This window comes from Vipera ursinii (assembly GCF_947247035.1).
Source record: "Vipera ursinii genome assembly, chromosome: 1".
Classification (NCBI taxonomy): domain Eukaryota; kingdom Metazoa; phylum Chordata; class Lepidosauria; order Squamata; family Viperidae; genus Vipera; species Vipera ursinii.
In genome coordinates, this window is record NC_139512.1 from 252,285,983 (window position 1) to 252,300,858 (window position 14,876).

A 14,876-nucleotide genomic window follows, 5' to 3' on the forward strand; every position below is an offset into this window, starting at 1 on the left:
GGAAGCCCCGCCCAATGCCTGGCCAGGGGGACGTCCTGCTTCTCTCCCCCCCCCCGCGCCCACCCCCCCGCGCACGCCCGCCCGCTCTTTGGAAGGAACTGGACTGGCTTCTTTCTTTCTCTCCCTGCCGACTCTCCTCCTTCTTCCTCGCCGCCCCCTCCCCACGCACGCACAGAGCCCGTCTCTCGCGCTCGGTCCTGCAGACAGACAGGGAGACAGAAGATGGCTGACTCGCCAGGGCAACCCGCGCTCCGGCCCGCCCGCATCCCCAACCCTCCCAGAGCCGCTCTCTCCTTTTGACACCCGTTGACGCTTTCGCCCAAGCGCTAAAAGCCGCCCCCGGCCTCCCTCCCTCCCTTCCTCTCCCACAACCTTCCCCCCCCAAAAAAAAAGCTTTTCCCAAATAATACCAGCAGCCATTTCATCTCCACCGAAGTAGATACACGCGCGCGCGCGCGCACACACACACACACAAACAACACACGCACGCACGCACAAAACAAAACACACACACAAAAAAATGGCAGAAATGGAGAAAGAAGGGAGACCTCCGGAAAATAAAAGAAGCAGGAAGCCGGCTCACCCCGTGAAAAGGGAAATCAATGAAGAGATGAAGGTACGTCTCTGCGCTCCTCTTGATCACTATTCAGATGCGAGAAGGGAAGAAAAAGGGAGAGGGGTGGAGAGGAGGGAAGCTTGTTGCAGACCCCCCCCGGTACTCCGGTCTCCCCTCCCCCACCTCATGGAAGAATATATTATAAATAAAAGACCTCTTGTTTTGTTGTTAGGAGGCTTGACGAAAGGTGCCTGAACTCCCTCCTAATTGCAGAGTTCACAGGCGAGAAAGCCAGATCCCTAAGCGGATCTGATACGTTGATGGTTAGAACTACTATTATTTGTAATGTTTTCTCCAAAGGGGTTCAATTCCCCTTCTGTGTGCCCATCCTAGCCAGATAATCTAGAAGCGGTTAAAAGTTAGAAAAGAAGGGAAGTCATTTAAGCACCCTCTCCCTCTGGCCCCCTTTCCAGTAGCCAGCTGCAACTGTGTAATTAAATTGTCAAAGTGAAATGTTATGGTCTGAACTGCACATCCTTCTTGAGCTTAGACACAGGATCGCTTGTCTTTCTCTTCTCCCTTTTACTTCTGCGTCTGTTTCCTGTGCTCCACTTCACAGTTAATCAAGGAAGCAGAGTGTTGAATTGAAAGCTGTCCTAGAAGGGTGCATGAATATGTGTGTCTGTGTGTGTACGTTCTGTATATCATCTATACCTGTTTGGAGTGATTGTGTATGGAGGAGGTGAAACCAGCATCCTCACAGGAAATAGTGCCAATCCAGCTGTGTTCTAGAGATAATTTTGTGGGCTGGCACTCCAGAGGCTAATATCTAAGAAGTTGCCCAATAAATATATAAACAATATTCACCTGGGTGAACATGAAATCACTGTCTGATAGCACTGTTATTGTTGTTAGCATTAATTTTTACGTTTCTCATCTTTCCTTTCCCTAAACCTCCCCTACGGGTCTGAAGTGAAGTTGCTTTGCTTCAAATAATAAAACAATATAGTTTTGAGGTAGGATACAATTCGTTCACCGAAGTTGCATTTAGTGAAATGGAGCATTCATAATCATTCCGTTAACAGGTTATATTCAAATATCTAATATACATTGTTGGTGTGTAATAATTTAAAAAGCTGTGTGTGAAATTGAATATGCATCATCATGGAATCTTTGCCTATGTGGTCCAAGGCTAGCAACCTAAAGGGATCAACAAGACCATTTTACTTATTATGCTTAGCAAATCAATTTGGAAGAAGATGCTTGCTTTAATGTTTAATTTTTAAACTCAATCAAAAATGTTCTGTTATTTGTCTGTATTGTTTCTTTCTGTATTGAAGGTTTGTCCAACAGCAGATGGACATTTGAACAAAGGTGGTGGTGATACATGTAAGAACAAAGTGCCCTCCAATCTCTAGGCATATATACATATGCCTCTTTGTAGGTAGACTTTCTATCTTAGGGGAGGCTTTGTGCACACTTGAATTTAACAGTAATTGCTTAGTCAGACCTTGTTTGGATTTTTATTTTGGTAAGGGTAGAGAGGAAGGGGGACAGTGGGCATGGAACTCTGTCCCATTATGCACTGTCCGTTTAAGACAGTGCTTCATTCGATCTGCAGTTTTTCAGTTTCTTAGGTTCTAGCATTACAAATTAGCTAATTTTAATCAAAACATATGAAATGCTATCCTGGCTGGATATAAAGGCTGACTATGCTGGATCCTTTGGGTTTGTTTTGTTTACTTTGGCTGCAGGCACACTTGGTGGTTTGGGAGATAGTTGTTCTTCTGCAGTAGAACAGATGTTTGTCTGAAATGGTGAGGAAGAAACAAAAACAACACTGTATGTGAAAGGAGGAAAATTACACATTTTTTCCCCTTTTTATGAAAGTCTATTAAGCATTAGTGTTAAGGCAGGTAAACCTCTCTTTCCCCTAATCTTCTGATAATGGAAGAAAAGCAATAAGAGAAATAGATATATCAGAGTTTCATTTCTATGAGTAATTTAATCCAAGGCTGTGGATCTGATATAGTTTTGGGAACAGCTTTTATAGATTGCGTGGTTGAAATGTGAATAACAGCAGAAGCTTTCAGGCAGCCTTGGCTACATCGTAGAGTTAGTTATCTTATTAAGCTTGGAGAGCACATTCTGTGTTTTTATAACTAAAGTTCCCAGCAGGTTTTCATCTTATTTCCTTCCAATTGCATTGGATATTTGCTTGTCTTTGTTTCAAAAACTCTTCACTTACTGAAAGAAAGGTATACCAAAAAGATTTCCTCCTCTTCACTAAGTTAAAGAGTACAGTAACTTAACAAATTAGTCGTATTGTATGAAATGTATACGACAACATTTTCTGGTGAACACAGTGTGCCCTTGTGTAGGTGCACATCTGAACTGTTCAAGCAGCTTGACTGCTTCCCTTCATCTGAACTGCTTTCATGTGGACTTGTGTAAAATAAGCTCTGCTAAGTAATCACGACAGAGCAGAAAGAAAGGAATGTATATAGCAATAGACAGCCTAAGCTGTAAAAACTGAAATCTGAATCCTAGCAGCAGATCGGATATCAAGGCTGTAAGGTAGAGGGAGATGAAGAGATGAAGTGGGGGGGGAGGAGAGGAGAGGGCTGAAGGAATGGAAAAGTCAGCTTGGAAAGTGCAGGACTAGTAGGAGGGCCCCCTCGGGAAATTTGGCTCAGGGATTAGGGAATTCTATCACGGTATACAGTAACCTACTCAAGTTTCAAGCCATGTTGGATTGAATTGCTTCCATTTGCCAAGGGAAAGAAAAAAAGACCAGCGTCTATGTGATTCCCTCTCTCCACCCTCCTTCCAGTAATAAAAAGCCACTGGGTACAAGTGTCTATTTTAAGTACAGCAAATACAAGGCTCTATGAATGAGTAATAAAATTACCTCATCACACAGATTTTCTTGAAGATTTGCTCTTTGACAGAGCCACATATTTGCTTAATAATGATGGAAAGAAACTCAACCACTCTCTGTCACATCAGTAATACCAGTTGCTCAGTTTTAATAAGGTTGAAAACTGATGTTGTTTGCTGTGGTAGATATTAGGTTACATTTTTGTTATCTCTGGCCTGATGTACATGACAGTTGTGAGAAACTTCAGCTTGATACAACATTGCATCCAAAAACTACATGATTGCTTTGGTTTGCCTTAAAATTCACTAAAATTCAGTGTAAAATTTACTAAAGAATTCTGACTGAATGTTTTATTTTACTGTGACCATCAGTATAATTCTAATTCTTTCCTTTTATCTGCCCTCAATATTCTTAGAATTTATTAATATTATTGTGCTGTATGATAAATTGCAAATGGGGGAAATTATAAATCAGCTGTGTACTAATTTTACATCCTCCAAAATTTCATTTAGCAACTCGGAAATTTCAGCCAAGGACTGGATGTTTTAGAAATAGTGATTGCAATACACCAGGTTATAGGATTGCTAAGAATGTAACAAACTAAATATCAAGTAAAACAATTCACTTATCAGTGTGAATATGTAGTTTTAAAAACCATAGAGAACTACAGTATGTTCCTTTCATAAATCCTCATCTATTTCCGAGAAGTACTATAAACATTTAAAATGGTTATTTTATACTAAATGGATTATGGTTGCATGGGAACTTAATATTATATAATGTTATAAATGACAAGAATATAAGAATCATGATTTGAACACCTTACGATTTAAAGTTCATTTGAATTGAATGATCTGATTACATGTAGAAGCTAGTACTGAAAATTTTGAATTCACCTACCATTTTGGGTATTTTTAAACAATTGTGAGATGAAATCGGACCTGTTGTATAATATTCAGAGCTGATTTTATGTTCCTAAATTGATTACTTTTCAGATTCTAAGTAAGTAATTTAACTAAAATAGATGCCATTCTAGATTATTTCATCTCTTGTCGTTAATTGGCAAATCTATTGAAATATTCTAACTGAAAAGCTTAAAACTGACTGCTCACTGAAAAAGACAAAAGAAATAGGTGGCATCCAAATTTAATTATGCTTCAAGTACATTCTGTTAACTGATGGATTGCTTAGTCATACCTTTCACTCTACATTTGAAGATTTAAAAGTTACTTTGGAAAATAATTACATAGGAAAGAAACACGTGTAAGTATTTTCAAGTCCCCTGATAAACTACTATCAGATATCATATAAGAAACTATAAATCTTGACAAGGAATATTCACAATAGTTTGGGAATCCTTATCTAGAGTATATAAGAGTCTACAAGAAAATTAAAATAATGTTGGAAATTCATCTATACAGGCTAGTGTACATTTATTTGCCATACTGACATCTATTCATAATATCAAAAAGATTTGATAGAAATATAATATCACATGACAGGCATACATTTTTCATTTATTACATGGCTTGAAATTCATCTTCCATGTTTCAATCAATATAGCAAGGAAGGAAACAGAAAAAAAAGTTCCCGCTTCTACTTAAAATTTTAAAAATAATTAGTAGCATCCTGTTTTAAGAAAATAAGAGACTGAATTTCCCTTGCATTTCCATCTGCATTTGTCTGGTATCATTCCCCATTTTCTGACCGAAAAAACTGAAGGTAAAAATGTGGTGAAAACTTACATGAATCAGAAATAGAACCAATTGTCTTTGATGCAGCATAAGGAGTTATGTTATCTATATGATGATGCTACAATAAAATGTATTTTAAATAGAGCGTGTATGAAATAATTTTCGTTGCTTTTTAAAGACTTCTGTCCCATCAGACTTCTTTCCACTATCCTGTATGAGGAAAATGTATGTGAATAGTCTTTTACTTCCCAAAATTGTATTTTTATGTACTAAAATTCAATAAAATATACAATTAAATCATGCAAATTAAAATTATTGTAAAATGTGGTTTGGGCTGTATACATGAAAATGAGCAACCACACAGAGAAGCATTTTAGCACTATACTTTTACTTATTTGCTGATAGAAAGTGAATAAAAGGTATTTTCATGTCAGTTCCTTTGGTAAAAAAAATAATTAATTGTGCAGCACTAGATAGCATCCAAGCAATCATCTGCTTTGTCAGTCCAGGTGTTCCAGAGAACCTGGCTTTTAATTATTTTTTGTCTTTGACTATTTGATTATATATGAATCTTGGCACCAGAGTTTTGAAAGCAGACATGTGGTGTCATAGCATCAACAAATATAACGTATCTTTTTTTTTTTTTGCATTTTTGTTTTTATTTGAAGTCAGTCCTAACCATCACTTGAGCTCCCTTCCTCTGCAGTCTGGGCACAGTAACTCTTGACTATTAACTCTTGATTACATACTGTTCTGAAATGAAATGTTGACCTTCATCTTTTTTCTCATTCCTTGGTCTTCTTTCTATGCTTCCCACTGTTTTCTTTCCCCTGCTTCTCCCAGTTTCCTTTGGGTCAATTAAATGTATTTTCCAATTGTTCTGTTCCATTGGAACGGTGTCCAAGAGGTGACTTTTTGTGTTTGTTCTCATTGTTCATCTGAAACCAACCCTGTTATTCAGAAATCAGCTTCATTTGTATTTACGTTACTTATGTGTTTCATAAAAAAATGTTGTTTATATTTACTCTCTTCACATGTTAGAGGAAAAACCTGTCCCTGTTGTTCTGTCTACCTGCTTCTTTTTTATCTTTATCCATTTTCTCTTAATCTTCCTTATTTTGGTAGGACTTTTCTACCATTAGAGATGTTGTTATTGGGCTGCAACACGGCAGCTCTGCTTCCTCTCAGCACCTCTCTTTCCAGAAATTGGAACACAAATAGCAGAAGAAATATAGCAAGGACCACTTCGCTGTATTTGAATTGCTGGGTTTGTGTCTGATACTATTGCAAAAAAAAGAAAAAGAAAAAAAGGAAGTTCAGTACAGTGGTTCCCATGCACTCATAATAATTGCAGAATGGGAAGAGCCCTTTCTTCTTCTTTCATTTCATTTTACTCTTGCATGTATTTATAAGATCACCTATAGCCAGTTCCTTTGTTTTTTTCCCATATCTCCCTTCTCCCAAACTACTTTCCAAGAGTCTAAGAGTTTTCTCTTCACTAGGATTGACTTTAGCATTAATCAGGAGACATTTCCAAACTAGTCGTTTATAGCATCGTACAGATTCATCCTGTCATTACTGCAATACTGCAAAACCAGACTTTATTGTTCATATAATATCATAGCAACTGTTGAATGGTGCAATAGGATGCCATAAAATCACTAGTGTGGATATGGCAAATGAGGCATCTCCTTTCATCAGGATTCTGTTAGCTGTATCCTGTTAGGTCTCTAGACATTCTCCAGTGTTGTAGGACAGAATTTCCTGCCATGATTGCTAATTATGCTATCTCTAGGCTATCTAGGCCCTATCGTAATGGTGAAGAATTTTAGCACTTTATTGAGATGAAAAAAATTGTCATTATCTTTCCTTAATTTTAGGCATAAAAGTGTTTTGGCCTGACTAAACAACTCTGTTTGTCAAGTTCGTCTCTCCTTTAATTCAGAGTTAGTTATTCCATGAAAGTTACTTGTCTTATTATCCTATATTACCTCATAATTATGAAGTAAATGGGAGCTTTATATGTTCTGCACAATATTGGTACAAAAATAAATACTGAATGCTAGTTGTAGCTGCAACAGTAAATAACATTTCCTTCAAATTGAGCTCAGCTCCTGGTGACTTCAAAGGCAGATCCATGTAGTTTCTTTGGCAGGAATACAGAAATAGTTTCTCTGGCTTTTCCTGATGATTTCTCATCCAAGAAATACTACAGTAATTAGGTCCAATTCTCCTTAATTTTTTTTGGAGCAGCCAAAGTTAGGTGGTTAGATGCTACCATATAACTTGGTGATCAGTAACAATGGTTAATATTAATATTAGCTTGCCTTGATCCCATGAGAGCTACATTAAAGATTCACAAGAATTTAGAAATCTAGGCAATGTTAAAAAATAATAGTGTTTGTATAACACATTAACTTAATTATATTTACAAGACACACACATGCTGAACACATAGGATAGGTTCACACGACACGTTGGAGGAAGGTTGATTAGTTCGTAGTTCAGTGTTTTATTCACAGGTATCCAGTAGATGCCATAGTGATATCTCATATGTCGTGATGTTATTGCATGAGCATCACAAATTATGTAGCTTTTGAAAAGTTAAAGACATGTGATCAAGGGTAGTATATACAGACATAGGTTTTTGGAAAGACATTTAATATATTATAGTACTTGACACTTGTCAACCTTAATTGGTTATAAAGTGAAATGTCCTGCTGGCTTCCCCATTGACTTTGCATGTTGGAAACTGGCCGTGAAGGTCGCAAACTGTGATCATGTGACTATCATAAATGGGGAAAATAGGAGGAGGAGAAGGGGTGTGTTCCTCACATTGAATTATTTATAAAAATAATAAATGTGGGATATAAATGAATGTGCACAAGTCATCAATTACCTGAATTGCAAGCGTGTGGCTCCAGGGACACTGACAGCTGCTACTGGGGAGCGGTTGTAAAGTTCCTTTTTCAGCACCAGTACCATATTTTCTTTTTAAAAAAAATTTGAATGTTGCTGAAGTTAGCATATTGGAACTTTGTTCAACTAAATGATAAATTATGAAAGTAGTCCATCTTTTTCAAACCTCTGAGAGATTCTGAAAAAATAGATGACATTGCTTTAAGAGTTGCGTTAATATTAATGAGTTTCTTAAAGTATTGGCATCTTTTTTAGCCTCCTGCAGAAGCTGAAAAAGAGGGGTTTTTTTTATGACAAGTGGAGGTCCCACATGTGTGTTGACCATGAGGTCCAAATTATTTTTAAAAATGGCAGGGCTTTAATAAAAAAGTAGAAAAAGAACATACCGCAAAGGGCATTTAATGAATGGTAACAGGTTTGTAATAGGGAACCTGTCTTAAAGGAAAATGGAATGTGAATACAGACATTCCACTGAGTGGTAAGAAACATTTTTAGCCATAAAGTTAAATTAGGATGATGTTGCAGATGCTGTCCATGGTGGCTGAGAAATGAGAGTGAAAATATTTAGATTAGTATATCAAACATTACTTCTCATAAGAATACTTCTGATACAGATCACAATATTTAGAACCAAGTACTAATTCTTCATGTCCAGTGTGAATTTAAGTTTACGCACTCTTTCCAAATTCTCTTGGCTGGCTCTGAGAAGACCATCAAAAGAAATTGCTTCTCTTTTATTTTAAGCATAGTTAAAATATAATTTATCCTATGATAGTTTCAAAAACAATGGAGTCAAGAGGAGTTCATAAAGGATAACCATTTGCTGGTCACTGGCACAGAATGTCTCATTAGTCTAGTTTCTTGTTCAGCTAGCCATAATTGTGATTAAAAACATTAGGTCTACTTATTTCTATAAGCATTGCAATATTTATCCTGGCAAATAGTTCTGTAGGGAAATTAATGGCAAATTTGTTCTAATTTCTAATACTTAAATCCTCTTTTGATTACAAAGTACATAGCTATTTTTTTTAACCCATAGACTCATGATTAAGGAATGAATGAGTTGGGGGGGGGACTTTATAGATAACCTACTACAATTTCATGATTAGTGTGGGAATCTGTTAAGACCATTTCTGACAAATAGTCACCATAATCAATTGGAACACTATTCATTTCATCAATTTTTGTGGCTGCTCAACCCACAATTGCAGCTCTGAGTATCTAAGACCTGATTAAAATAGTACAGAATTAAACAAAATCAAATAATAAATTAAAAAAAACATTTGAGACCACCCACCCTTAAAGACAGAATCATTCATCATTCATCATCCATCTCCCTGGTCCAATCCTGCAGAAAAGCCAGGTTTTCAAGGCTTTACATAGGGCCAAAGGTATTTCAATCCCATGCTCTTTATACATGATACTCAGAACTTTGAATTGCAGCCAGAAGATAGTTTCATCTCAGAAAGTAATATGTTACATATATGTATTGTGGCAAAACTATACATGCCACCACATTCTGGTTCAGTTACAGCTCCTAGTGGTTTTCAAGGGTGACTTCAGGAGGAATGTGTTGTTCGTATTCAACTCGGAGATGATCAAGGCATGAGTGACAGTGAGAAAGATTTCTTGATCCCGAACAGGTACAAATGGTATACAAGATGGATTTGTATGAAAGTCCTCCTGGCCATGTTTGCTATCTGTTTTTTAAACAAGAACCTGAAATTGCACACCTGTCTACCTAGGGAAATGGAGCTGTATCTAGAACAAAACATTCATGGATCTAAGTGATGCAACATTCCCAACAATTCAGTCTTGTTACAATTGAGTTGAAACTTGTTCTTCCTTGTGTTGTTGTTGTTGTTAGCTGCGAAGTCGTGTCCGACCCATCGCGACCCTATGGACAACATTCCTCCAGGCCTTCCTGTCCTCTACCATCTTCTGGAGTCCATTTAAGCTCACGCCTACTGCTTCAGTGACTCCATCCAGCCACCTCATTCTCTGTCGTCCCCTTCTTCTATTGCCCTCGATCTTCCCCAGCATTAGGCTCTTCTCCAGGGAGTCCTTCCTTCTCATTAGGTGGCCAAAGTACTTGAGTTTTAGCTTCAGGATCTGGCCTTCTAAAGAGCAGTCAGGATTGATCTCCTCTAGGACTGACCGGTTTGATCGCCTTGCAGTCCAAGGGACTCGCAGGAGTCTTCTCCAGCACCACAGTTCAAAGGCCTCAATTCTTTGGCGCTCAGCCTTTCTTATGGTCCAACTTTCACTACCATACATTGCAACTGGAAAGACCATAGCCTTGACTATACGCACTTTTGTTGACAGGGTGATGTCTCTGCTTTTTAGTGTGCTGTCTAGATTTGCCATGGCTTTCCTCCCCAGGAGCAAGCGTCTTTTAATTTCTTGGCTACAGTCCCCATCTGCAGTGATCTTGGAGCCCAGGAAAATAAAATCTGTCACTACCTCCATTTCTTCCCCATCTATTTGCCAGGAATTGAGAGGGCCAGATGCCATGATCTTGGTTTTCTTAATGTTAAGTTTCAACCCAAGTTTTGCACTCTCCTTCTTCACCTGCAACAAGAGGCTCTTTAGTTCTTCTTCACTTTCTGCCATTAGAGTGGTATCATCTGCGTATCTTAGGTTGTTGATATTTCTTCCGGCAATCTTAATTCCAACTTTTGATTCATCTAGCCCTGCCTTTCTCATGATGTGCTCTGCATATAAGTTAAATAGGCAGGGCGACAGTATACAGCCTTGCCGGACTCCTTTCCCAATTTTGAACCAATCAGTGGTTCCGTGTCCAGTTCTCACTGTTGCTTCTTGACCCGCATATAGGTTTCTCAAGAGCCCAATAAGATGGTCTGGTACTCCCATCTCTTTAAGAACTTGCCACAGTTTGTTATGATCCACACAATCAAAGGCTTTAGCATAGTCAATGAAGCAGAAGTAGATGTTTTTCTGGAACTCCCTAGCTTTCTCCATGATCCAGCGTATGTTGGCAATTTGATCTCTAGTTCCTCTGCCTCTTCGAAATCCTGCCTGCACTTCTGGTAGTTCTCGATCCACATACTGCTGAAGTCTAGCTTGTAGGATTTTAAGCATGACTTTACTAGCATGAGAAATGAGTGCAATGGTGCGATAGTTTGAACATTCTTTGGCACTGCCTTTCTTAGGAATTGGAATGTAAACTGATCTTTTCCAATCCTGTGGCCACTGTTGAGTTTTCCAAATTTGCTGGCAAATTGAGTGTAGCACTTTTACTGCATTGTCTTTTAAGATTTTGAATAGCTCAGCTGGAATACTGTCACCTCCACTAGCTTTGTTGTTGCTCAGCTTTTCTAAGGCCCACTTCACTTCACATTCTAGGATGTCTGGCTCGAGGTCAGTGACCACCTCATTGTGATTATCAGGGACGTTAAGCTCATTCTTGTATAGTTCTTCTGTGTAATTTTGCCACCTCTTCTTAATCTCTTCTGCCTCTGTTAGGTCCCTGCCATTTTGGTCCTTTATCATGCCCATTTTTGCATTAAACGTTCCCTTCATTTCTCCAATTTTCTTGAAAAGATCTCTGGTCCTCCCTATTCTATTGTTTTCTTCTATTTCTTTGCACTGTTCATTTAAGAAGGCATTCTTATCTCTTCTAGCTATTCTCTGGAATTCTGCATTCAATTGGGTGTATCTTTCTTTTTCTCCCTTGCCTTTCGCTTCCCTCCTTTCCTCAGCTATTTGCAAAGCTTCCTCAGACAGCCATTTTGCTTTCTTGCATTTCTTTTTCTTTGGGATGGTTTTGGTTGCTACCTGTTGTACAATGTCACGAACCTCTGTCCATAGTTCTTCAGGCACTCTGTCTATCAGATCTAATTCCTTAAATCTATTTGTCACCTCTACTGTATATTCAACAGGGATATGATTTAATTCATACCTGACTGGCCTAGTGCTTTTCCCTACTTTCTTCAGTTTAAGCCTAAACTTTGCAAGGAGAAGCTCATGGTCTGAGCCACAGTCAGCTCCTGGTCTTGTTTTTACTGACTGTATAGAGCTTCTCCATCTTTGGCTGCAGAGCATATAGTCAATCTGATTTCTGTGTTGACCATCTGGTGATGTCCATGTGTAGAGCCGTCTCTTGGGTTGTTGGAAAAGAGTGTTTGCTATGACCATCGTATTCTCTTGACAGAATTCTATCAGCCTGTGCCCTGCTTCATTTTGCACTCCAAGGCCAAACTTGCCTGTTATTCCAGTTATCTTTTGGCTTCCTACTTTAGCATTCCAATCCCCCATGATGATAAGAACATCATTTTTTGGTGTTAGTTCTATAAGGTGCTGTAGTGCTTCATAGAACTGGTCAATTTCATCCTCTTCAGCACTGGTGGTTGGGGCATAGACTTGGACTACTGTGATATTGAATGGTTTGCCTTGGATTCGAACTGAGATCATTCTGTCATTTTGAGGATTGTATCCCAGTATTGCTTTTCCTACTCTTTTATTGACTATGAAGGCTACTCCATTTCTTCTGAAGGATTCTTGCCCACAGTAGTATACCTGATGGTCATCTGAATTAAATTCACCCATTCCTGTCCATTTTAGTTCGCTGATACCTAAGATGTCAATGTTCAGTCTTGTCATCTCTTGTTTGACCACGTCCAGTTTTCCTTGATTCATGGATCTTACATTCCAGGTTCCTATGGAGAAAAAATCTTTACAGCATCGGACTTTCCTTTCACCACCAGACACATCCACAGCTGAGCGTCCTTTCGGCTTTGGCCCAGTCGCTTCATTCTTTCTGGCGCTACTAGTACTAGCCCTCTGCTCTTCCCCAGTAGCATATTGGACGCCTTCCGACCTGAGGGGCTCATCTTCCAGCGTCATATCGTTTTGCCTTTTGGTACTGTCCATAGGGTTTTCATGGCAAAGATACTGGAGTGGGTTGCCATTTCCTTCTCCAGTGGATCACGTTTTGTCAGAACTCTCTGCTATGACCTGTCCGTCTTGGGTGGCCCTGCACGGCATAGCTCATAGCTTCATTGAATTACGCAAGCCCCTTCGCCACGACAAGGCAGTAATCCATGAAGGGGGTTCTTCCTTGTATGGACCTTCAAAGCACTGAAATACTGAGAAAGGTCATTGACAGCATTGCTTGGTCTATGTCAGGCCCAGCCCAAGAATGACATAGAACAGCCAGCCAAACTTCAGTTCTTAATTTGCTTATACACAATAGACACATAGAATCTTGTGAAACTAAACCTTTACTATTCTCACCTTAGTGGAGATACCCTGGGAGATTCTAGGGAGTGACTAGCCTAACTCTTTCTCTCTTTCCTATTCAGCTCTGGGCTGTGTTGCCTCTTGTCTCTCTCGCCCCCCCCCCCAAATGTACTCCTTCCTTTCTGAGAAATTGCCACTTCATTGCAGTCTATCACTCACACTTTCCCCTCCATAGGCACCATCCCTTCACAATCTGCCAGAGTTAACATTAGTCCCACTAGGTAGAGCAGACCAGGAAATCAATTCCACAGGAAGGTTAAAACTCATTTTATTGAGATTGGCTAGAATCTTGCAAGACTAATTGTGCTGGACCTCCTCCTTATAATTCAATGAATTAGGGAGGCGTCTAGTTGAGTTGCTTCTGCATGGTATCTGTTTGTGGACTTTAAAATGTTTTACCTCCTTTGAGTCCTATCCTGTATATCAGGGGTGTCAAACTCAATTTCATTGACGGCCGCATCAGCATTGCGGTTGCCCTCAGGGGGCTGGGTGGGTATGGCCAGGGTGGGCGTGGCCTACTGGGTGGGCATGGCTAGAGTGCATATGGCCTACTGGGTGGGCATGGCCAGCTCTACATCGTTCCCATCAAGGGTGCCTATGGGGGCCTGGGCAGGAGTGGGACAGATCTGAGGGTCTCTGGCAGAAGGAGGGTCTCTGGGTCAGGGCCAAGGCAGTGGGGGCCGTTCCCTCACTGTTTCCAGGAAGGCTTTGCGGGCCACATGAAACCACTTCGCGGGCCGGATCCGGCCCCCGGGTCTTGTGTTTGACATGTCTGCTGTATATATTCCTACAGATACATATGTTATAAATGAGTTTCTTATGCATACTAATGAAATTTTTACCTCATGACCTTATCCAGTGATTTCATGTAGATATTAAATAGGAGCAGAGATCATAGAACACTGAGGATAGAGGTTTTGGCTGCATCTTTTCTTTCTTAACACCAAACGTAACCAATCCCAGAAGAAAAAGAACTGCCATAGAACTGTGCCCTGTACTCCTAACCCCTGGATACTATGACTGATGATATCAAAGACTGCAGGAAGATCAAGGAAAATGGAGAGTGACTTACAGTTGGGATGGCATGCATTCATATGGTATGGGAAAAATAGAATACACAGCTATTTCCAGAGACGACATATCAGGAATTCTTTATTGATGGTTTGGGAGAAAATAAAGAGGAAGCATTACTTGAGGATTCCAGATTGGCTCTCAACTATGGAAGCGTTAATACACCCCAATATGTTTAACATGGGAAACATTATAAGATATAAAGACCTACTAACAGACACGGGGAAGCTGAAAACCAAACAACAATTAGAGGAACAAGGAATAAAGATGGATTGGCACATGAGAATGCAAATACAATCTAGATATGAAAAAGATGCTAAAATAGATGGTTTTAATTTGGGGAGAACAGAGTTAGATGAAATACGGAAACTGAAGAAAAATAGATTAAAAATGTATAGCTACTTACTATATAGGGAATTAGAGGAGGAGCAAGTTAAGGAGTCAATGATAAAATGGTCAAGAAATTTTGGATATACGATTGAACTAGATAGAT

The 14,876-nt window shown here is 39.3% G+C and overlaps 1 protein-coding gene across 1 annotated transcript in view; it reads left to right on the forward strand.

Moving 5' to 3' along the window:
• Positions 1 to 483: 483 nt before the first annotated feature.
• The window catches only part of SOBP (sine oculis binding protein homolog), a gene marked incomplete at its 3' end in the record, with an annotated part of 160,460 nt that continues 146,067 nt past the window's right edge, over positions 484 to 14,876 (forward strand). The window contains exon 1 of the mRNA XM_083356034.1: positions 484 to 616. Within this exon, the coding sequence (XP_083212160.1) occupies positions 521 to 616 (96 nt within the window). The 5' untranslated portion in view covers positions 484 to 520. The remainder of the gene's footprint in view (positions 617 to 14,876) is intronic.